Source organism: Anabrus simplex, chromosome 2, assembly GCF_040414725.1.
Source record: "Anabrus simplex isolate iqAnaSimp1 chromosome 2, ASM4041472v1, whole genome shotgun sequence".
Classification (NCBI taxonomy): Eukaryota; Metazoa; Arthropoda; class Insecta; order Orthoptera; family Tettigoniidae; genus Anabrus; species Anabrus simplex.
In genome coordinates, this window is record NC_090266.1 from 121,140,472 (window position 1) to 121,166,480 (window position 26,009).

At 39.2% G+C, this 26,009-nt stretch overlaps 1 protein-coding gene across 3 annotated transcripts in view; it reads right to left on the minus strand.

Annotated features, from left to right (window-relative positions):
* The window catches only part of LOC136864969 (vesicular glutamate transporter 1), a 209,119-nt gene that overhangs the window by 106,109 nt on the left and 77,001 nt on the right, over positions 1-26,009 (minus strand). For all 3 annotated transcript variants that reach the window (XM_068226485.1, XM_067142378.2, XM_068226484.1), the window contains 2 exons: positions 23,902-24,076; positions 12,947-13,071 (listed from right to left, as the gene is read on the minus strand). In XM_068226485.1, the coding sequence (XP_068082586.1) occupies positions 12,947-13,071; positions 23,902-24,076 (300 nt within the window). The remainder of the gene's footprint in view (positions 1-12,946; positions 13,072-23,901; positions 24,077-26,009) is intronic.

The window sequence follows — 26,009 nt, forward strand, 5'->3', positions numbered from 1 at the left end:
CATATCTAACCCCAAGTGAATGCTGCAGTTACCAACAGTACTGAACGTGCACTATCAGTCCCTGGACAAGTTGATATGTGCATAGATGCTAGGTGGTCTCAGCTTCATGATATCATATCACCTGTCTCAGCCTTTGGGAATCAATAGTTTAGCAATAATGACTGGAACAAAGGAAACTTGGCGGGAGATGGGACCAGTGACTGAGGCCAAACAAAAAACACTGCTTGCATACAAAAGAAATCCAGATGCCAACAAAAAAGATGATCTCAGAGCTGCAAGAAACAAGGCTCAGCAGACTGTCCACAAATGTGCAGAGAATTGCTAACAGAACTTATGCAAAAGTTTATAGGATGCTGCAGATTCTGGGAGCACCAGATCGATGTATGAAGGTATCGAGAAGCCAGCAAAATTGCTTCTCTGACATCCAAGACAGATGAGGTTACAGCTGATCAAGGCAAAGAGATGGAACATCTGGGGAGCATTATCTCGATCTGTACACCACTCAGAATGAAGTGATCAGTGATACCCATGATTCCTTGACCCCGATGTCAGTCGTGAAAAATTTAGATATTCTACACACCATGGAAGTACTCAGCAGAGCCAATGACTCCCTCTTGAATGTGGTAAAGCCCCTGGTGACAATGGCATCCCAGCTAAAGCATTGAAAAGTGGCAAAATTGCACTGCTTCATCATCTGCATACACTCCTCTACCTCTGCTGGGAAAAAGGTCATGTTCCACAAGACATAAGTGATGACAAAGCCATTATGTTTTACAAGCAGAACAGTGACCAAAGTGACTATAGCAACTACTCTGGCACCTCACTACTGAGCATAGTAGGAAAAGCCTATGCACAAGTTATTTGGATATACTTACAATGCCGTGCCTCTTGCATCCACCCAGAGTTACAATGTGGCTTCAGACCTCGTCAATTCACTGCAGATATGATCTTCTCATTACATCAGCTTTAGGAGAATCGTTATGAACAATAGAAACCACTCTTCACTACATTTATTGTCTTGATCAAAGCACTTGACTTGGTTAGTAGACACTTTATATTGCTTCAAATGTTCAGCTGCCCTTCAAAATTGCTCAATATGATTGTCTTCTTTCATGAGAATATGCAAGGAACTGTCTGCATCAATGAAAGTAGATCAGAAATGTTTCCTGTGAACAATAGCATAAAACAAGGCAGTGCACAGGCTTCCACACTCTTCTTTTCCATTCTTCTGAATTATTCTTTAAAAAGCTGCACAGAAGGTTTATATCTACACAGCAAGATTAATAATAATTTGTTCAGTGCTGCCTAACTGAAAGCTAAGACAAAAGTGAGGATGTACTCGTTTATGAAATGCTATGTATATGCTTTGGTAACCCATACAGAACTCCAGCTGCAACACCACACTCACTGACAGTTAAATGCCAGTAAAACGTTTGGTCTTACTGATAGCATAGAAAAATCTTCTGTTATGGCCAAGGACAGTGACAATCTCATGTTCATTACCAATCATGGATACACACCAAAGATAGTTAATGATTTTGTCTACCTAACAACTTGTCTCTGTATGCTGAGATCACTAATAGAATTGCCAAGGCTATGGCCATTTTATCCAGGCTGAAGAACAGAGCACAGATCGACAGATTTTTTACAGTAAATATTAAAATATGGATCTACAATGCATGTGTCATCAGTAGACAACGGATTTGTATGCAAATGCATATTTTGTTTGCCAATATGTATACCTCCAAAAATGTCAAAGAAGTGCATTTGAAGACAAAACTGGATGAATAATTAAGTTTAATAGCACAAAAATATGCATATTTTCATATATTTGAGATTAGTGCATATATTTATTGTGAAAGTTTTTTACTTTTATTGTAGATATTTTAACATGTTTAACTAGCAGTTTTCAACAAAATGTAAAGTAATTAATGCTGTGAACTCCTTCAGCAATGAAACAATTCAAAGGGACCTGGCACTTATCAAGACACGCTTCCAAATCATACTAGAATCAGTCAAGAAGTTAGAAACACATGGAATTGCTGGACATTATGGAGAACATGAACTGCAAGGTAACCCACAAGACCTCAGACATGTTCTTAAAGGAAATCCAGGCTATGAAATCATGGTGGCTATATACAGATATTTGGCTTGTACTGATAATGAGGATTTACCAGATTGTTTAACATCTACACTCGCTCCCGAATTCAAGTACTATCCTGTCACATCCGTAGATGTAGAGAGATCATTCTCGGCACTGAAGCTAGTTGTAAAGACAAACGCCATAATTTATACTAGAAAAATTGGAAAGGACTGTTGAAGTGTACTGCAAAACAAATTAGGGATGGGAAAAGTAGGATACACAGTGTAAAGTGAAAGAGGAATGTGAATTTAAGTGTGTTTCTTCATGTTTGTGTTCTTAACTTTTTTACAACCATGTATTAACTAACACACTGTATCCTATCTAGGAGGCATGTGCATATTGTTTTAACCATCAATGCTGGTAGATTGATATGTCTCACAAACTATGCACGAATTGTTTGTACTAGTGAAACGGCCACCGCTGTAAGTAGTGTGATTTGTGTTTTTTCATTCATTTGCTTATTCATGACAATGATTTTATCTATTGGTGTGAATGAATCGTGTGAGTCTAGTAAATGAATGTTCACCAAGCTTGATGGCTGCAGTCGCTTAACTGCGGCCAGTATCCTGTATTCGGGAGATAGTGGGTTCGAACCCCAGTGTCAGCAGCCCTGAAGATGGTTTCCTGTGGTTTCCCATTTTCACACCAGGCAAATGCTGGGAGGCAATAGTTGCTTCCTTCTCACTCATAGCCCTTTCCTGTCCCATCATTGCCATAAGACCTACCTCTGTCGGTGCGACATAAAGCAACTTGTAAAAAAAAATTTGAATGTTACATTTGCATTTCATACATGTATTTAAAAGCATGAAAATAAGTGCATACTTAATGCATATTTTATCACTTTTGGCAGCATAATGGCATGCTTATATTGCTTATTTATATAGCATATAAATCTGATGTCTAGTCATAAGTATACTTCTTTACAGCAGTGAGACCTGGACAACCCTTGACAGATATGAGAAAAGACTGAAAACCTTCCATTTCTACTTTTGTTGCACTGAGAGTGCAAGAATATTCAATATGTATGGTTTGCTCAGTCATAGGCAGCCCAGATGGCTGGGTTGTGTAAGACAAATGGATCTTATGCAAATACCCAAGACCTATCTCTATGAAGAATTGCTTGAAGATATGAGACCAGTTGGAAGACCTCATCTTCATCCCAAAGATGTCAGTAAAAATGGCCTGAACCAGACTTATATTTCCCCCTGCAAGTGAGAAAGCACTGCTGATGACTGAGGTACTTCATGATCAGCTGTGAGAAGTGACTTCCACTCTAGGGTGGGCTACTTCTTCTGTTCTTCAGTCACTTAAGGCACTGCAGAAACTGAATCAGAGTGCTTCATCACTGTCTGATGAAAACAAACAGATTATTGTTGTTATTTACATATGTGTTATATCACTTAATATAATACACTCTTGTGACTTCCCTTATCAGTGCATCTACTATTTAGTTGTGAGAACCTTAATTTACAAACAGAATTATTTTTAATGTTATTCGTAGCAGATGAGAGTACAGTATAAGATAACTGTGAAAGGATCATAAATGTGATTCATTGAAAATTCTGGAGATTGCATGCTATGAATGATTCAGTTAACTGAGATTTCAGCAGAAACTGGTCCAAGACAAATCTTGGAATACCTCACAGATTTCAAGAAAAGTATGAATCTAAAGACCCAGACAGCACAAAAAATTAAAATTTACAGGAAATGGTTCATAAGAAAAGAAGTTTTCAACTTAGCACAACAATGGATGTACAATACACACCAAACCAGCACAAGGAATTATCATATTCCTGGATGTATTGAGAAATTTATACCCTAAGCATGTTAGTAATGTTACAATATGTTGTGAGATAGACAGCAGACAAATAGTGAAAATTCAGGTTGTAAGTTTCACCAAGAGGAAAAGTCCTCTCAGGTTTAGTTATTGTGCTGACTGAGTGAAGGTACCTCATGGGGATCAATGTAAGTACCTAGATGTTAAAATAAGGGAAGATCTTCCTTGGGGTAATCACATAAATAAGGTTGGAAATAAAGATTACAGATTACTTCATATGGTTATGAGGGTATTTAGGGCTTGTAGGAAGGATGTCAAGGAGAGCAAGTGTAAGTCACTGATAAGATCCTAATAAAAGTATGATTCCACTGCATGGGACCCACACCAGGACTACTTGATATGACAACTGGAAAAGATCTAAAGGAAAGCAGCACAATTTGTTTTGGGTGGTTTCTGACAAACGCTGGCAACCAGAATGAGCTAACTGGAAAATGTATAATATAGACCATTTATATTAGAATTATGAATTACTCATTCAGGAAAAAATTTTAGGTACCTTATGGGAATCACTGTCTATATCTTCACATTTTCTTCGTGTCTGTGTAACGATGCATCCTGCATGGCTCTACTGATAATGTAGGTGGTGACACTTGTTTTAAATAAATCTATTACCCATGAGAACTGATTTATTTATGGTGATGATATAGAGTCGCCTTCTTAAACCTGCAGACCAAGACTCCATAATTGGTGACCCCCTGTATAGAAAACCTATCTTCGGCCACGTGCTTCACAACAGCCTATAATATGCTATCATACTTTTATTTCAAGTAGACTGTTTACCTACATCTGGTCTTCAACATGTAATTGGCATAAGAAACCAGCTCTACATACAAAGAAAATGATTGTCAGAGTCATAGTAATTGCCGGTGACACTCCAGTTCCATCGCTTGAGACCACACTTGGCAACTGCAAGTTGCATCTGTTACTCATCGAGAATGCCACATTTCATTCGGAAACCTGATGTCTACAACCTCCCTATGCTATACTTGTTCCTGGAATATTCCAAAATTATGCACTATAGAAGTTCAGAATGAAGTTGTACAAACATTATTAAGGTACAAAGAATTCTCTACAATGGATAGTAACATTCTAACAAAATTACATATCCTGGTGTACAAGTGATTTGTATGTAATGTAATTCAACAAACTTTTATGTAACTTTTCTTGATAATTAAGTCCTATGATAGAAACTACTTTACAAAATGGGTACCTCACCTAAGATTCATTGCTAAATACTTAAAATTTCATGTTTCTAGCTGCGGTAACCTACACTACAAGACTGTCTCAGCGATTACCAATATTGCATACTAATTGTGATTATTTATAAATTTGCTCACACACACACACACATATATATGGTTTCAATCAATCAATCAATCAATCAATCAATCAATCAATCAATCAATCAATCAATCAATCAATCAATCGATCAATCAATCAATCAATCACTACTGATCTGCATTTAGAGCAGTCGCCCAATTGGCAGATTCCCTATCTGTTGATTTCCTAGCCTCACACATCTTCATACACCTACAAACACAACTGCACGTTATACCTCTGACTACTTTCCTTGTTTGTAATCTTGTATGGTATTTTCAAATTTCTTTTTTTTGCCATTGAATTCTGTCCATATTTTGATGATGGCAGAGGATCAATTAAAAGCTTTAGAGGAACAAAATAACAACTTGCAGAACCAACTCCAACAGTGCATTGCTTTGACGAAGTCCTTATAAGAGCAGAACGAAGCATTAATAGAACGGCTCCAGAAACATGGTTTTGCTAGTGTCGTTGCTATGTCTAGCAGTATTAGTCAGTTGCTAAAATCTTGGCCAAGCTACCACCATTTTGGTATGACAGACAAACTGTTTGGTTCACCCAAGTAGAGACACAATTCAGGTTCGCAAGCATTATGGCCGACAAGACTAAATTTGAAAATGTAATTTCACAACTTGATACCAAGGCCATAGCCAAGGTAGAAGACATCTTGGTGTGCAGGTAGGCATCTCTACATCATCACCATACAAATAAATCACTTCTTGTGGGTAATAGATTTATTTATAACACATAGTTACCATGTACAATATCACTACTCCCATGCAGGATACAGCAGTTACAGACGCAAAGAGAACATGTAGTACAGACACACTCGACAATGCAAGCTCAAGAGTTTACAGTATATAAAATATGATGCAATATCACATCGTGCACAAGGGTGCATTCTGGTGTTCTGTACCTGGAGTGTGTTCACTTTTCTGAAAGCCGCCACATCCCTCTTCACCCCCCCCACCCCCCACACAGAGAAAGAAAGTTGAGCACTGCAAACAGTAATACAATCAGGACATACGGTAGCCTTGATATGAAACTCAACCCTGATTTATGTTGCGACTTTAACTGGCAATTTGTTATTGCTGATGTTAGCACAGCCATCATTGATTCAGATTTTCTGGCTTACTCTAATTTACTCCTTGATTGCCAAAATTGAAGACTCCTCAAGGGTACTACCATCCTATATGTTATGACATCTGTAGCCTCTATCAAGCAGGCCAGCATAAAGATTGCTGCAGTACCCACAAACTCACCTTTTAGAATGCTGCTTGCTGACTTTCACTCCATTATTCGCCCACCTGGGATCCAACATGATATTAAGCACAATACTGTACATTATTTTAGAACAACTGAAGGCCGATCAGTCTCTTGTTGACCTCTAACCTAGAACCTCAGAAATTGCAGATAGCAAAGAAAGAATTCAAGGGCATGGTAAGGTGCAGTACAGCAAGGCCTTCTAATAGACCCCCGATCCTCACCCTTTCACCTTGCTTCTAAACAAGACATCTCATGGTGTCCATGTGGCGATTACCGAGCATTGAACACAAGGACAATACCTGATCGCTACTTGGTAGTACACATAGGAGACTTTTGCCATAACATCACTGGGTCAACCATTTTTAGTACCCTTGACCTTGTCAAGGCTTACCAACAGATTCTGATTCATCCCATTGATATTTCCAAACAGCCATAACAATGCCTTTTGGGCTGGTTGAATTTCCCTTTATAACATTTGGGTTATTAAATGTGGGACAAAACTTTCAGCATTTTATGGATAAGGTCGCTAAGGATTTAAACTTCGGTAACCCATACATCACCAACATTCAGGGTTTTTCTCTGGATGCTGAAGAGCGTATGTGCCATCCCTGCATACTATTCCACAGATTAGCTGATTATGAAGTAGTCATAAACCCAACCAAGTTTGTACGAGGTGAAAGTGAGGTAACCTTCTTGGGCTATCGGTTGTCAAACGACAGTAATAAACCTTCACCAGAGAGAATCTAACCTCTTCTGGAGTATCCTCTACTGAAGACTGTCCAGGGCCTCCACTGGTTCTTGGGCATGGTCAACTACAGACATTTCCTACCACAATCAGCTGAACTGCAGGTGCCATTGATGAATGTCCTAGCTGATACTAATCTTAAGGGCTGTAAACCTGCCCCTTGGACTCTGGAATTGCAATGTGGTTTCCATGAATGTAAACAAGGCCTACTGCAAACAACTCAACTCGCTCATCCAGTGCCAGATGCACCTCTATGTCTCTTCACTGATGCATCATATACTCAAGTTGGAGGATGTTTACAACAGAAAGTTGGACACCATTGGCAGCCTCCAGCATTTTTCAGCAAAAAGCTTTCGGAGCATTAGTCAACCTTGCCGGCCTATTACAGGGAACTTTTAGCTGTGTATGAGAATGTCCAGCATTTCCACTATACAGGATGAGTTGTTCAAAATCACCCAGAAAATAACAGAGGGTGATTTCTGACTGAAAATGGAGCACAAAAGTTCATATCATCTTGTTCCCAGGAATTCATAGTTTCAATGGTAGATGGCACTAACAATATTCTCAGATAACTTGCTGTGTACATTTTGTGTGTTGCAGATAGTGTGATTTATGGAATATAGAAGTACAATGGTCCGGTATTCATTTCAGGAACAAGCCAAGATGGTGTTCACATATGACCAAGCTGGTGGAAATGGCTGAGAAGCAGCACAGATGTACTGAGCCACGTACCCTGACAGACAGCACCACCCAGATCACACAACATTTGGAACCATCTTTCAACATTTGTGTAAGCATGAGTCCTTTGTGAAAGAAGAACGTGCAGGATGATCGCAGACTGTGCATAAACCAAGTGCGGAAGAACATGTTCTCCATGATTTTGAGAACAACCCTGATACATGCAAGTAGCCCTCCAACATGATGTAAGCCAAAGGACGGTTACCCATATCTCACTTAACAACTGCTATTATCCCTATTACCTCCAATGCGTGTATGGAATATTACAACTTTTATTATAAGTTGGGTCCATCTTATTCAATACATAAAAATTGTTGTGAAGATTTAATTACAACCTCTATTTCAATCAGTACTAGTTTCGATGCCCCTCTGCATCATCATCAGCTGATAGAATTTTGTAGAAAAATTGACAATCATATAAGTTTATCAACATCAAATTGATCACAATTTAAAACCATATTAACAACATGAAACTGTGTTAAAAATATACTGTCTCTAATTTCATATTTTCTACAAGTCCAAGACTTGCGAGTCTTATGCCATACACTGATAAAAACATATGCAAACCGGTTTTCTCACTTACGATTTAAAAGAATAACAAATTAAAATAGAATAGTCTTGAAGCACTATGTGCTTAATTTATCGCACTTCTTATAACTTGACATAGTATTGTAGTAGAAATAATAATAAAAAATACAGTGTCCCTTTAGTGGAGCAATCCTAATGAGGTAGAAACAAGCAATAAGTCCTTTGAGATGTTATCAAGAACAACGTTCCCAGTTCAATGCGGACCTCAGAAGCTCGCTGTCCATGCGAAACGCAATGTAGCACAGCATGCAGAGGGGCGTCGAAACTAGTACTGATTGAAATAGAGGTTGTAATTAAATCTTCGCAACAATTTTTATGTATTGAATAAGGTGGACCCAAATTATAATAAAAGTTGTAATCTTGGTTCAATACAGAAAAACAATGAAATTTATTAATTTAACTATGGAATATAACCTGCAAAGTTTCCTCCATGGGAATGATTCTGTCACTGGTTTCTGCAACAGACCATAACCATTACAAGATTTCTGTCTTTAATCTTCTTCACTGATGAGGTGACCTTGGATAGAGATGGCATAATTAACCTACATAATCATCATCTGTGGGCTACAGAAAATCCTCACGGAATGGTTGAAGCATCTCATCAGCAGCAGTTCTGCTTCAATGTTTGGGCAGGGCTAGTTGATGACTGCCTACTTGGACCAGTTCTTCTTCCACAACGCCTGAACGGAGAAATATATCTGCACTTCCTGCAAAACACTCTGCCTCTATTGCTGGAGAATGTGCCTTTGGCAATATGACAGACAATGTGGCTGCAGCACGGTGGAGCACATTATTCTTCGCTAACACCTCAACAGCATCATCCCCAGACATTGGATATTGTGACCCGAACCAGCTGTCAGATCCAGGTAAAAATCCCTGATCTGGCTGGGAAAATAACCCAGGGCCTCTGGGTAAGAAGCAGGCATGCTATCCTTACACTGCAGGGCTAGCATCAATTTGGTCTTCAGACCTTTATAAATACTGAGCGAGAAAGACAATTTGAATCTACCCTCTTTTACAGTCTCATGACACAGTTTGGTACAATGAAAATGCGTACAACCAGTTACCACCCATGCGCTAGCAGCATGGTGGAACATCTTCATAGAAAGTTAACAGCTTCCCTGATGTGTCATGATGCAACATGGATTAAAGCCTTACCCTGGGGCTGTACCTTAATTAAGGCCACGGCCGCTTCCTTCCAACTCCTAGGCCTTTCCTATCCCATCGTCGCCATAAGACCTATCTGTGTCGGCGCGACGTAAAGCCCCTAGCAAAAAAAAAAAAAAAAAAAAAAACTTACCCTTAGTATTGCTTGTTATGTGTGCGGTTCTAAAGGAAGATCTGAAATCTTCTCCCGCTGAACTAGTTTCTGGTGAACCGCTACACCTCCCTGGAGTAATGGTTGCTTCTTCGCCCAGTTCTTCTACTTCAGTTGACCCTTCCGATTTTGCAAATTAACTAAGAAAGGTAATGGCTGAACACAGACCTGTTCCTTCCTCTTGCCATAGTCAAAAGAAAGTATTTATCTTCAAGGACTTGGCAACGGCTCCCCATATTTTTCTGAGAGATGACCACGTAAAGCCTTCTTTGCAGCCCCCATACTCTGATCCTTATCCTGTATTTAACCACAATGAGAAAACCTTGACAATCATGACTGTAAACAAGGAAGTATTAAGAAGAACAGACCGTGTGAAGGCGGCATACATAGACACAAACTTTGCTACTCCTACCTGCACCAACACACCCGACACATCAACTACCCCCACTTCATCCAGTCCACCTAGCACTTCTTTTGCACCTGACTTCCCTCATGTGTCATCACCACCCAGAAATTACACGACATGATCAGGATGAAGAGTTTGCTTTGCCAATCCTTTCGATTTTTGGACTTTCCTTCTCCGTAGTGGGGTGATGTGGCAGCATTCAGAAGAGTGAACAGAACACACCCATGTGTATAATGTAATACTGCATTATATTTAATACAGACTCTTGAGCTAGTGTTGTCGAGTGTGTCTGCACTACACATTCTCTTTGTGTCTGTATAACCTATGTATCCTGCATGGCTGTACTGATATTATATGTGGTGACTGTGTTTTATAAATAAATTTTTACCCTTGAGACCTGATTTATTTATGGTGCAATGTAGAGCCACCTGCTAAAACCTGCCATCCAAGACTCCATAAAATCATTTAAGAAAAGACTAGGTAAATAACTAGAAGGGAACTGACTGACTGACTGACTGACTGACTGACTGACTGACTGACTGGCTGGCTGACACATATAAAAAAAGTCTGAATTCATTCTGATAATGACCTAACTTTCCACCTCCCTACGGATTGGAGATGAGGGATGAATTCAACAATCAATCTAAGCTCTTTGGACAAGATCCTACATCTTGCAGTCAACATACTTCCTAGTAGCCTATTAATAAGTCTTTGACATTTTGTTAATCAGTATGAACCAACAACAACTTTCCACTTTCCATGCTGATCCACTTTAAGGTTTCATTATGGTTAATTTACTCTCCACCATCTAATGTTTATCAGATCTGGTCTATAATAATACCATTTCAAATTCGTACTCCCATCCGGAAAGTGGTACCTGTTTGCGCAATAAAGACACAGGAGTGAATATTAACAAATATACACATTTTTATCGGAAAGAGCATACTGTACACTACTTCTCCACATAATCTCCAAGCAAATTTAGGCATTTGTCATAACGTGGGACGAGTTTTTATATTCCAGTGTCATAATCCTCCACCGCCAGCATATTGAGATATGTAGTCACGTCTCATTTAAGTTCTTAATCGCTGTCAAATCTTTTTCCCGCCAGAAGGTCTTTACGTTTCGTAAAGAGATGAAAATCTGAAGGGGCCAAGTACGGGCTATGATGGTCAAAGGTTTCCCACTTGAATTGCTGCAAAAGTTGTTGTGTTATCGCAGCTGCATGAGGCCTGGCATTGTCATGAAGGAGAATAACGCCTGTAGACAATAGACCTCGCCGTCGATTTTGTATTGCCCGCCGTAATTTCTTTAATGTTTCACAATACGCATTAGCATTAATTGTGTCTCCACAGGCCATAAAATCAATGAACAGTACAGCTCGGCAATCCCAGAAAACGGTTACCATGAGTTTCCTGGTGGACAGAACTGTCTTGAATTTTTTAGGTTTGATTGGTGAATGAGCACGATGTCACTCCATTTGCTGTCATTTACTCTACCCATGTTTCATCCCCAGGAATGATGCGAGTCAGGAAAGAGTCTCCTTCATCGGCATAACGTCCCAGAAACGTCAGTGCTGCAGCCATACGCTTGGTTTTGTGCTCCTCTGTAAGCATGCAAGGGACCCACCTTGCACAGATTTTTGAATAATGCAGATGGTCTTTGACAATTTCATGAACAATTGTTCGAGACACATTAGGAAAATGTTCACAGAGTTCAACAATTGTGACGCGCCAATCGTTCCTCACGCATTCGTCTACTGCGCTCAGCAGTTGGTCTGTAATGATAGATGGTCTCCCTGAACGCTCCTCGTCGTGTGTATTCCTCCTCCCCAGATTGAAGTTGTGACACCAGCGCCAAACAGATGACTTGTCCATCACATTGTCTCCGTACACCTCCGTTAATTGCCGATGAATATCACAAGGTTGAACGGATCGTGTATTAAGAAATTTAATCACGGCCCTCACTTCATAACTGGCGGGGTTCTCAATTTGTTTAAACATTTTAAACGATTACAGATACAACATGGGCAATGCTAGCATCACGCAACCTTGCACAGAGCAGGCAGACAAGCCACTGGCGCAGTCTGACCTTACCCAGCAGCTACCCGAGTCGTCGGCGCTTCATGCGGCGCTAACGGGTACTACTTTCCGGATGGCCCTCGTATATTGTGCTACCAACTGACGACAAACTTGTTTGGAACCAGATCGCATGCTAGATGATCAGTGTAAAGTATGCATCACTATTAAATTTGGTTACTAAGAAAGGAATAACTACTTCTAATACCATAATCACATAATCATATGTCCTCTCAAAGTTGAATGAACTCATGAATTCATGGCACTGAATTATATAAGATAAAGTAAAGAACTGAATACAAGACCATCTGTTTAAATTCAGGCATTCCAACCTTTAAAACTAATCAGCAATCTTGCATTTATAATTTACTTTAATTATATTTTAAAAGTCTCACATAACACTAGCTTCTAAATTTGAACTGATACTGGTACCTCATTTTGTTCTCTTTAGGGCATTCATTAAGTATCAGGACTATCTCCTTCTTGTGATCACAGATAACACAAATGTACCTTAGGAACTACTGGAAGAGCATCTTGCAGGTACTTGAGCTCCCTAGGATCAATATGGCGGTCATACTGAGGTCCACGTTTCACTAACACCCACCATGCAGCAAACCATACCAGTCCAACCACACCTGAAAAACAACCATAATAAACGGAGGTCTATATCTTCCAAAGGCTAACATAAATGTATTTGTTCTTTCTCAGTGCTAATTCAGACACAAGTTCCTAAATTACTATGAGGTTTGGGGGATATTTCTAATTACTCTAAGAACTACAGCAATATTGTTATGACATAGGACATCAAGCCTCAAACCAAGGGAAAGGGAAAGTATGTTCTGTGCTAGCAAGCAGGCATCAAGACACAGTTGATGGTCAGAGTGCAGCAGAAACAAACATGTATAAGTAGATTGCAGTATTGGCTTCCGTATTATAATACTATGAAAGAATGCAATGGAATTCTAAAATATATATTACTTCACTAAATTCAGTTCTCGCTTCCCCATTATGTTAAGAACAAAAGAAAGGTAGCCAGTATAGCTGTAAGAATATGAGCTGAGTAATTATAAAGTTTAATAAGATGAACAAATCTGAATTATTAATAATGAAAGTATTTATTTATTTATTTATTTATTTATTTATTTATTTATTTATTTATTTATTTATTTATTTATTTATTTATTTATTTATTTATTTATAAAAATGGTTGAAAATGTTATCAATATAAAACTGGCATAATAGCAGTTCTAAAATTTAATTAATATTAAAAATTTCATTTGTAGTAAATTTATTTTATATGCCTCTAACATACTGTGCAATAATTGCAAAACTTCCCACTTTGAATAAATTTAGTGGTTCTTATTTTTGTGGTTCTTATTTTTGTTGTGTGTCTAAAAAGTAAGCTGAATAGATCAAAATCGCAATGGCAATTTGTGATAACACAATGTGCATGCAGATGTGAACAGAGAGATATCTTGAAAAGCACCACATAGCATTGAACACATGGAGTTCACACAGCTTATTATGTTATGGTCAGTTGAATATAATAGTGATGGGATATTCGGTTCACTTTACTGAATCGATTCATTTGATTCCGTTCATGTTACTAAATCGATACAGTGAGCCAATTCATGACTCATTAAAGTCATCGATCCTATTACATGCGTATAGTGTGTACTGATAAGACAGCAGCAGCAACATTCAGTGCTTGCTGCTGCCATCTGGTTTTCATTCTATAAACTGCTTTCCTATGCGTCAACTAGCTTTCAGATTCTTGTTCATCCTCCAGCCACTTCTTCGCATCGAGTTTTGATGTTACAACAAAGCCTTCACCTGACAATGACAACTCCATTGAATAGGTATATAGAGTAAGATGAAAAATATTTGTACACACAATCATCAATAATCTGCATTTAGAGCTGTCACGCAGGTGTGAGATACCCTATCAATTGTTTGCCTAGTCTTTTCTTAAATGATTTCAAAGAACTTGAAAATTTCAATATATTCTCAGTAAGTACATAATACAAAACAAATAAAAATTCAAATGCAGGAAAAAAACAGGTACTTGTGCAATACTATACATGCTTATTACAGCACAAAACTTATGTAATTAATAATAATAATAATAATAATAATAATAATAATAATAATAATAATAATAATTGATATCCCTTTCAGACCGTGTACACACAATTGTGCGTGTTCATATTTTATTTATGTCTGAGCTTTTTGACGTTTTCTTGGCGCTAGACAAGACTGCAGTGTTTGTGTGGGACACGTAGCATGTACTTCAATTGATTTTATTTAGTGCTTGACCACCAGGGTGCAGGAAGAAGAGTTTAAAAATACAGTTCATCGGCAAGATGGCAGGAAGCAATAAAGCCTAAAGTAAATATTTATTTACTAAAAATGGCTTTCACGGCCGCAGATTTCACGATCACAGGAATAGAACCAGATTTTGTCGACGGACGAAGTAGTGACCTATCGCTTCACTAGGCTCCCATTCGGCCGGTCTTGCAGTCCGTTCTTGCTTTCAGCAACACTGAGGGAACTCGCCGACAGATAGAAGATGACATTTCCTATTGCAGCACCCCTCATAGATGACAATACCTTTATGGACGACTTCGTATCCGGCACAGAGAATGACAATGGTGTGATTGCCCTGTATTATGAACTTACTGCACTGATGAAATTGATGAACTTCCACCTAGCGAAATGGGCCACTAATTCAGACTCGCCAAAGGCCATCTGGAGAGCCAAAGGTCAAGAGGCCAACGTAGAGACGCAGGCACTAGGCATTTACTGGAATACAGAAACGGATAACCTTTAAATTAACCCACAGGAAATCACCAAGGCTTTACCTGAAGGACCAATCACCAAGAGGAAGTTATTACAGATTACGGCTAGATTCTATGATCCACTCGGACTGTTATCCCCTGTATCCCTCCTCGGTAAGCTGTTATTCCAGGATACGTGGAACAGGGGAATTGACTGGGACGAGTTGCTACCTATTGATATCGGAGCATCATGGAACACTTGGGCATCCTCCTTATCCTCTCTTTCACGGGTACAAATTCCGCGGTGGCTAGCTACTTCAACGGCACACAAGGTTCAGATCCACATATTTTGTGATGCATCAGAAAGGGCATATGGGGCAGTTTTGTACATTCGCACAAACGAGGGAAACAACGTGCTCGTCCATCTGGCCTGCAGCAAGAACAGGCTCACCTCGATCAAGAAGGTAACCTTGCCAAGGCTCGAACTACTAGCAGCGCTAGTAGGAGCGTGATTGCTGTCCTATTTCTGCGCAGCTACAGGCCACGATATCACTCAGGCAATACTATGGACGGGTTCTACTGTCACCTTGGGTTGGATACACAGTGACCCAAACAGATGGAAAACCTTCATCTGCAACAGAGTACCGGGGATTCAATCGTACTCAACTCCAAGTCAGTGGAGGCATTGCCCTGGACATGAGAACCTGGCTGACCACCTTACACGAGCACTTCGTGGTGACCAGATACAGAATGAGAGCAAGTGGTGGAATGGACCCACATGGCTTGCACATCGTGAGGAATGTTGGCCATCTGGTGCTCAAACTCCAAGCGAGCAACTTCCCGAGGAGGAGAAGAGAAACATAAAACATATAATAACAATGACCACATATTCCAGCGTTATTGACAGTTCTAAATTCAGTTCCTTCTGGAAACTGATGCGTATTACTGGTTGGATTCTTCGCTTTACACACAACACTCGCAATCGAGAGAAGCTTACAGGAGAACTAACAGCGGTGGAGCTCGCAAAGGTACGTACATTCTGGATAGGAGCTGTTCAACGATAATGTTTTGCTCTAGAACTTCAAGCCCTCCAAAACGGTCGACCAATTCCTAAAGAATCCAAAATAGGACCCTTCAACCCCTTCATTGAAGGCGGACTCCTCCGCCTCGGGGGTCGATTGCACTATGCGGACCTCGCTAAGGAGCGACGGCACCCAATACTTCTAGACGGCTCTCATCGATTCACGTATCAACTCATTCGGCAAACACATATCAGATTACATTATTTTAGAGTTCGGGTAATGCTGTCGGAGCTCCGGAAAGAGTTCTGGATCCTTAGAGCTCGTCAAACTGTTAAGAGGGTCTTGCACGCCTGCCTCCCATTAAGAATCATGAAGAAACCTAGAGGGCAGCAAATCGAAGCTCCACTACCTGCGGACAGGATGAGACCGTCGAAACCCTTTGCAATTACCGGGATAGACTTCGCCGGTTCCCTCTATATCAAAATAGGCATGACGATGGAAAAGGCTTACATAGCACTATTCACTTGTGCTGTTACACGTGCGGTGCATTTAGAGTTATGCTCCAGTATGACCACTGACACATTCCTTATGGCCCTTCAAAGGTTTGCTGGTAGGCGTGGACTGCCACATACCATATATACAGACAACGCAAGGACATTTCAGGCCACCAATGCAGAACTGTCGGAACTTTGGAAGGCACTGTCATCTTCGGAGACCCATCGATTCCTCGCCAAAGATGGTATAACTTAGAAGTTCATCGCCCCACGGGCAGCTTGGTGGGGAGGATGGTGGGAGAGAATGGTAGGCACAGTTAAGCGATGCCTAAGAAAGGTGCTGGGACTATCAAGACTTACAGAAGAACAGCTTAACACCACTCTAGTCAACATTGAAGTTGCGGTAAATTCAAGAATGATCTCCCATGGAGATGACGCTGAACCCCTGTCGCCGGCACACTTTCTTGTTGGTGAAGGACTCATGACCGTGCCAACAGGAACAGAACCAACTACCAGACTTGGCTTGACAAGAGAATTCAGACTGAGACAAAAGCTGTCAGACGACTTCTGGAGAGAATGGAACAAGGAGTACCTCTTAGAACTCAAGAGCTTTCATGAAGCTCGAAGTGTGGCTGGGAGATCCATTGAGTTCCAACCCGGAGATCTGGCGTTGATTGAAGAAGATGGACGACCACGCCAATTATAGAAAAGAGCAAGAATAGAGAGGTTACTAGAAGGAAGGGACCAGAAGATTAGGACACAAAATAGCCTGACCAATTCAGCTGGTCATCCCCCTAGAGGTTGACCAGGGTGGGGAGAATGTTGGGAATTGATAGACACTACTCGAGATCATTCTTTGGACTGCGCTATGTTTTATATCTTTATTTAATATCATTGTGTCATAAGTGTTATATCTTAGGTTTTTAGATTTTTTGGTAACAACAATAAATAGAAAAGAAACGAGTTACTAGTTGTCTTCTTGACTGCTCTTCCAATATCACGAGAGGAAAAGGCTGGGAAAACAACAGATAGGGAATCTGCCACCTGGGTGACTGCCCTAAATGCAGATCAGGATTGATTGATTGATTGATTGATTGATTGATTGATTGATTGATTGATTGATTGATTGATTGATTGATTGATTGATTGATTGATTGATTGATTGATTGATTGATTGATTGAAATCAAATAAGTTGCTTTATATTGCACCAACACAGATAGGTCTTATGGTGATAATGAGATAGGAGAGGGCTAGAAGTGGAAGGAAGCAGCCGTGGCCTGGTGTGAAAATGGGAATCCACAAAAAACCATCTTCAGGGCTGCCAACAGTAGGGTTCGAATCTTTTCAATTGTCATACGTCCTTCACCTTCAAGTTCTTGTAACTGATTTTCCACAAAAGTAACGTGACTTTTTTGCAATTTAACTTTTCTATCAATGTGTTTACTTTATTCATAATTTCAGTAATTGTCATAACTTGCTTTTCAATACATTTGTTAGTGTCAGAAAAGGTTTCTGACTGGCTAGCATGGAAATGCAGGAGTGTAATTGAAAGAGGATTTTCAAACAAAGTTTTGAGAATGGTAGGACATTATTCATTGGAAAGAAAATGTGACTTTAATACAGGGAAAATGTCAATAATTCTCTGGACTGCAGAGAGAAGAGACAGCCACCTTGATTTGCTGTTTCCAAAACAGTTTTTTACTCTATATTGGGGAATTCACAAAAGGATTAAAGTTCTTCATTTTTTTTTTTTTTCAAATCTTCTTCAACTTTAACACAATAAGTGTGGAAATGCTGTTTGATCTTGTTAATTCCACATTTCACATCAACAGATAAGAAGTCCACAGCAGTCTGCACAGCATTATGGATCACATGTTCATGACAGCCAATCACAATTAAATTATTCACAATTTTTCTTACATTTTAGAATCAAATTATTCTTTCTCTTCCTCTTCTTTCCACCAAGGTTCATATTATTTCTATTGTCTGCTGTTGTAGCAATATCCTTCCCAAGAAGACTGAACTTCTGTAACACCTCATAAACATAAGAAAACAAAATTTCTGAAGTTTCACCACCCAAATTTATTAACTCCAGAACCTTCGCTCTCACATCTTTTCCCGGATGATGATATCTGACCATAAAAGGCACTATTTATACAAATGTTGGACAAGTCATTTGACATAGACATGAAGTGTACTCCTTCTAACTCTTCATTGACTTGATTTGCCGCAAATGGTGCAATAATATGTGTGATTGTTGTTTTGCACTTTGTTTGAGAACATTTGAACTTATTGTTGAACAGTTTTCATTCCGGGCTGAGTAGCTCAGATGGTTAGATGTTGGACTTCTGAACCTAATTTGGCAGGTTCGATCCTGGCTTATTCTGGTGGTATTTGAAGGTGCTCAAATGTGTCAGCCTCATGTCAGTAGATTTACTGGCAGATGAAAAGAACTCCTGCAGGACAAATCCCCAGCACCTCGGTGTCTCCAAAAACCATAAAAGTAGTTAGTTGGACGTAAATCCAATAACATTATTATTAGTTTTTTTCAGAATGGCTGTTGTACAGTCCATGGATTGTGATAACAATTTTTCCCCTTCACTTTCAGTTTTTGCAATCACGTAGTTCCTTATGCTGCTGTTGGGAGATTTATTTTGAACAGCACTTAACTTATGTGCTTTTACATTTCCACATGGTGGACTACATTCGACCAACCTCCTCATGAAATGTAAAATGTAGCACTGCATAATGTATATTCCATGTTGTTGTCTGCTAATCCTTTGATGAAGGGAAATTCTCTTTTAATACTATCATTAAATCTTCACTTCTGTATTGGTGTGATACATACTGTGTGCAACACTGTGTAGCAACCAATCTCTGTGTGTATGTAACACTGCCAACAGAAACATGGAGAAAGAAAAATTAGCATTGTTATTAGAAATACAAACTTCTTAATAGATCTCATCAAAGTTCCTTGAATTTGCCACCATGAATGCTGCACATTTAAAAATGAATATACAGTATTCCATAAGCCTAATGTACTTCTTTTAGGAAGGATACTTTCAAAAGAAAAAAGCAGTACATTTGACATTCTATCAAAAACTGGGATGAATGGGAACTCTACCCTAACAGAAAAACTCCTTTTAGTAGGGCCACAACCACATCTCCACTTCAGTATTCAAACTATGCGGACCTCGCTAAGGAGCGACGGCACCCAATACTTCTAGACGGCTCTCATCGATTCACGTATCAACTCATTCGGCAAACACATATCAGATTACATTATTTTAGAGTTCGGGTAATGCTGTCGGAGCTCCGGAAAGAGTTCTGGATCCTTAGAGCTCGTCAAACTGTTAAGAGGGTCTTGCACGCCTGCCTCCCATTAAGAATCATGAAGAAACCTAGAGGGCAGCAAATCGAAGCTCCACTACCTGCGGACAGGATGAGACCGTCGAAACCCTTTGCAATTACCGGGATAGACTTCGCCGGTTCCCTCTATATCAAAATAGGCATGACGATGGAAAAGGCTTACATAGCACTATTCACTTGTGCTGTTACACGTGCGGTGCATTTAGAGTTATGCTCCAGTATGACCACTGACACATTCCTTATGGCCCTTCAAAGGTTTGCTGGTAGGCGTGGACTGCCACATACCATATATACAGACAACGCAAGGACATTTCAGGCCACCAATGCAGAACTGTCGGAACTTTGGAAGGCACTGTCATCTTCGGAGACCCATCGATTCCTCGCCAAAGACGGTATAACTTAGAAGTTCATCGCCCCACGGGCAGCTTGGTGGGGAGGATGGTGGGAGAGAATGGTAGGCACAGTTAAGCGATGCCTAAGAAAGGTGCTGGGACTATCAAGACTTACAGAAGAACAGCTTAACACCACTCTAGTCAACATTGAAGTTGCGGTAAATTCAAGAATGATCTCCCATGGAGATGACGCTGAACCCCTGTCGCCGGCACACTTTCTTGTTGGTGAAGGACTCATGACCGTGCCAACAGGAACAGAACCAACTACCAGACTTGGCTTGACAAGAGAATTCAGACCGAGACAAAAGCTGTCAGACGACTTCTGGAGAGAATGGAACAAGGAGTACCTCTTAGAACTCAAGAGCTTTCATGAAGCTCGAAGTGTGGCTGGGAGATCCATTGAGTTCCAACCCGGAGATCTGGCGTTGATTGAAGAAGATGGACGACCACGCCAATTATAGAAAAGAGCAAGAATAGAGAGGTTACTAGAAGGAAGGGACCAGAAGATTAGGACACAAAATAGCCTGACCAATTCAGCTGGTCATCCCCCTAGAGGTTGACCAGGGTGGGGAGAATGTTGGGAATTGATAGACACTACTCGAGATCATTCTTTGGACTGCGCTATGTTTTATATCTTTATTTAATATCATTGTGTCATAAGTGTTATATCTTAGGTTTTTAGATTTTTTGGTAACAACAATAAATAGAAAAGAAACGAGTTACTAGTTGTCTTCTTGACTGCTCTTCCAATATCACGAGAGGAAAAGGCTGGGAAAACAACAGATAGGGAATCTGCCACCTGGGTGACTGCCCTAAATGCAGATCAGGATTGATTGATTGATTGATTGATTGATTGATTGATTGATTGATTGATTGATTGATTGATTGATTGATTGATTGATTGATTGATTGATTGATTGATTGATTGATTGATTGATTGATTGATTGATTGATTGAAATCAAATAAGTTGCTTTATATTGCACCAACACAGATAGGTCTTATGGTGATAATGAGATAGGAGAGGGCTAGAAGTGGAAGGAAGCAGCCGTGGCCTGGTGTGAAAATGGGAATCCACAAAAAACCATCTTCAGGGCTGCCAACAGTAGGGTTCGAATCTTTTCAATTGTCATACGTCCTTCACCTTCAAGTTCTTGTAACTGATTTTCCACAAAAGTAACGTGACTTTTTTGCAATTTAACTTTTCTATCAATGTGTTTACTTTATTCATAATTTCAGTAATTGTCATAACTTGCTTTTCAATACATTTGTTAGTGTCAGAAAAGGTTTCTGACTGGCTAGCATGGAAATGCAGGAGTGTAATTGAAAGAGGATTTTCAAACAAAGTTTTGAGAATGGTAGGACATTATTCATTGGAAAGAAAATGTGACTTTAATACAGGGAAAATGTCAATAATTCTCTGGACTGCAGAGAGAAGAGACAGCCACCTTGATTTGCTGTTTCCAAAACAGTTTTTTACTCTATATTGGGGAATTCACAAAAGGATTAAAGTTCTTCATTTTTTTTTTTTTTTCAAATCTTCTTCAACTTTAACACAATAAGTGTGGAAATGCTGTTTGATCTTGTTAATTCCACATTTCACATCAACAGATAAGAAGTCCACAGCAGTCTGCACAGCATTATGGATCACATGTTCATGACAGCCAATCACAATTAAATTATTCACAATTTTTCTTACATTTTAGAATCAAATTATTCTTTCTCTTCCTCTTCTTTCCACCAAGGTTCATATTATTTCTATTGTCTGCTGTTGTAGCAATATCCTTCCCAAGAAGACTGAACTTCTGTAACACCTCATAAACATAAGAAAACAAAATTTCTGAAGTTTCACCACCCAAATTTATTAACTCCAGAACCTTCGCTCTCACATCTTTTCCCGGATGATGATATCTGACCATAAAAGGCACTATTTATACAAATGTTGGACAAGTCATTTGACATAGACATGAAGTGTACTCCTTCTAACTCTTCATTGACTTGATTTGCCGCAAATGGTGCAATAATATGTGTGATTGTTGTTTTGCACTTTGTTTGAGAACATTTGAACTTATTGTTGAACAGTTTTCATTCCGGGCTGAGTAGCTCAGATGGTTAGATGTTGGACTTCTGAACCTAATTTGGCAGGTTCGATCCTGGCTTATTCTGGTGGTATTTGAAGGTGCTCAAATGTGTCAGCCTCATGTCAGTAGATTTACTGGCAGATGAAAAGAACTCCTGCAGGACAAATCCCCAGCACCTCGGTGTCTCCAAAAACCATAAAAGTAGTTAGTTGGACGTAAATCCAATAACATTATTATTAGTTTTTTTCAGAATGGCTGTTGTACAGTCCATGGATTGTGATAACAATTTTTCCCCTTCACTTTCAGTTTTTGCAATCACGTAGTTCCTTATGCTGCTGTTGGGAGATTTATTTTGAACAGCACTTAACTTATGTGCTTTTACATTTCCACATGGTGGACTACATTCGACCAACCTCCTCATGAAATGTAAAATGTAGCACTGCATAATGTATATTCCATGTTGTTGTCTGCTAATCCTTTGATGAAGGGAAATTCTCTTTTAATACTATCATTAAATCTTCACTTCTGTATTGGTGTGATACATACTGTGTGCAACACTGTGTAGCAACCAATCTCTGTGTGTATGTAACACTGCCAACAGAAACATGGAGAAAGAAAAATTAGCATTGTTATTAGAAATACAAACTTCTTAATAAATCTCATCAAAGTTCCTTGAATTTGCCACCATGAATGCTGCACATTTAAAAATGAATATACAGTATTCCATAAGCCTAATGTACTTCTTTTAGGAAGGATACTTTCAAAAGAAAAAAGCAGTACATTTGACATTCTATCAAAAACTGGGATGAATGGGAACTCTACCCTAACAGAAAAACTCCTTTTAGTAGGGCCACAACCACATCTCCACTTCAGTATTCAAATCCTGATTGTCTATTAAAAGTGATCCAGTGAGGTTATTTTTTATCATTATAACTCATTAGTGAAGTGATTATCATTCACTGTCAATTTTTATCATCACCGATAAATGAACATTGCTACTCAAGGCTATAAATAGCTGTTACTGGTAACAACAATGTTATAAGTTAGTTGAAGGATTGCTAGGTAACTGGAGCATGTAGCCCTTGCTTTCTTAATGTAAGATTGTAGCATACCATGTATCATCAACAATATGACTCTCTCATTTTGTGCAATTGATTTTATTTATTTCTTTCTTTCCTGTTTTTGTTTTATTTTCTTGTCAGTTACTTGAGCAATCACCTTTAATTGTGTTTTATTTTATATCCCACCCTAGTTTATTTGGAAATTTTTCACATGTTGACTAACTGAAAAGCTGTAGTTATTTTTCTAAGTAGAAATAAATATTAGCTCACCAAACACATAGAAGACTGCTGGCCAGCCAACATTCTGAGCTAAAACTCCACTGATAGGCATGACTACTACAGTACCAATGTAACTACCAGAGTAGGCAAAGGTGGCCAGGCGACTCCGCTCCATAGGAGGTGCCCAGTGAGCCCATACATCATGCATGCTAGGATAAGACACACCCTGAAATGTACAACAAACCCTTTACATCTTTGGGAAGTTTGTTATAGTGGAAGCCATTGACTTATTTAATCTATAACTGTGAAATTTTTCAAACTATTGAAACTAATGCAGGATTAATAAAATTTAAAAAAGCTGAAAAAGAAAACACTTAATCATAGATTATGCCTCAAAAAAAAAGATATTTAACCCATATGCACATGGCTGCCATGTACACTACTATTGCCAGAAATTCACTGTCTTTTAAGTATGCAGCCTTGGTGATGCATGCTTTCAGTTAAAACCATACTGTTGGTGATCTACTGAAAATATTATCCAGTGACCAGTTTTATATTATTTAGAAATGCCACAGAACTCATCCCAATACACTAACTGAACAATAAGTAGAATTAAAACATGAAGCAAGTTGTATAAAGTCTTAAATTTTCCACAATGTAAATATTTACTCAGTTCAACGAGTCAAGCATGAGGCGTGACAGTTCTAAAATACATCGTGTCAACATGTCTTTGCATCAGCAGCTCTCAATCATAGACTTCTGTACTAATCCCATTAGAATGCAAAGAACAATATACACACGTGTTTCATGCAAGCTCGTTAGTAAAAAGTATAAATCAGTACTGGCATATCTAATGGTTTCATCTGCATTATACTATACTGTCATATAAGTACTGCCTGAAAATGAATTCCCTACTTACATTTTCACAAATTTGACTGGTAAGGCACAGTCCACTTGTTCCTGAAATGGTATGAATTACTGGAATATTCTATTCATACATCCAGTTTCGACCGGGAGAGTTGGCCATATGGTTAGGAATGCGCAGCTGTGAGCTCGCATCCGAGAGATAGTGGGTTTGAACCCCACTGTCGGGAGCCCTGAAGATGGTTTTCTGTGGTTTCCCATTTTCACACCAGGCAAATGCTGGGGCTGTACCTTAATTAAGGCCACGGCCGTTTCCTTCACATTCCTCGGCCTTCCTTATGCCATTGTTGCCATAAGACCTATCTGTGTTGGTGCGACGTAAAGCAACTAGCAAAAAAAAAACCATCCAGTTCCACTCAACATGCTATTCACCCTCTTTGCCAACATTGTTTTCACTATAACTTTCACTATTGGATAAATCATGTGATAATACACACATGCAGGGTCACAAGGAACTTCCCCTCTCCATCACTGCTGAAATCAGAATATAAAACATATAGCAAACTTTGAATTTCATTATTATTGAGCTTTTCCCACTCACATACATGTATCTTTGAAGCCAACTTCACGACAACAAAACTTCAACCGCCTGATCAATAATTACATCAATTAACCTTGGAAACCAAACAACAACAAGAGCAAAACTGCCAGAAGACAATCAATCAAGTTATCTAAATTAGAATTTCAACTACAAATGCTTTCACCTACAGCTAATAGCACTTGGACATGTTCTTATACAAGACAATACCACGCTATATACCAGTCCGCTTTCGGATATTTAGCCTGGCTGACAGAGCGCATACCAGTCCTCTTACAGGTGCATATTATTTAATTGAAAACAGAATGACGTGTTTTGTTCTTGAATGAACATCATCAGATTCTATCACATCAAAATTTTAATTTTTTTTACGAAGAATTAATGAATTTTATAAACAATTATAAAAGCATTCATGTTAAAATTCTGTGTATATCTTGTTAATAATTGTTGAAATATTTGAACTAATCTTAACGATGTACTATTGTGCTTCTTCCCTCCTCACTGGTCCAGCTAGATCTGGCAGCACAGCAGCTTGCAAATTAGTGATGAAAGGTATTCAGCAATGAATCACAGTTCTGTCTGGATGCAGACAACTGCTGAATTCAAGTCTGGAGACTTTGTGGCCAGCGCAGTATTCCATTCTTCACTGTAAAGCAGCACACCACCACAGCAAGAGGTGTCATGGTGTAGGGAACTG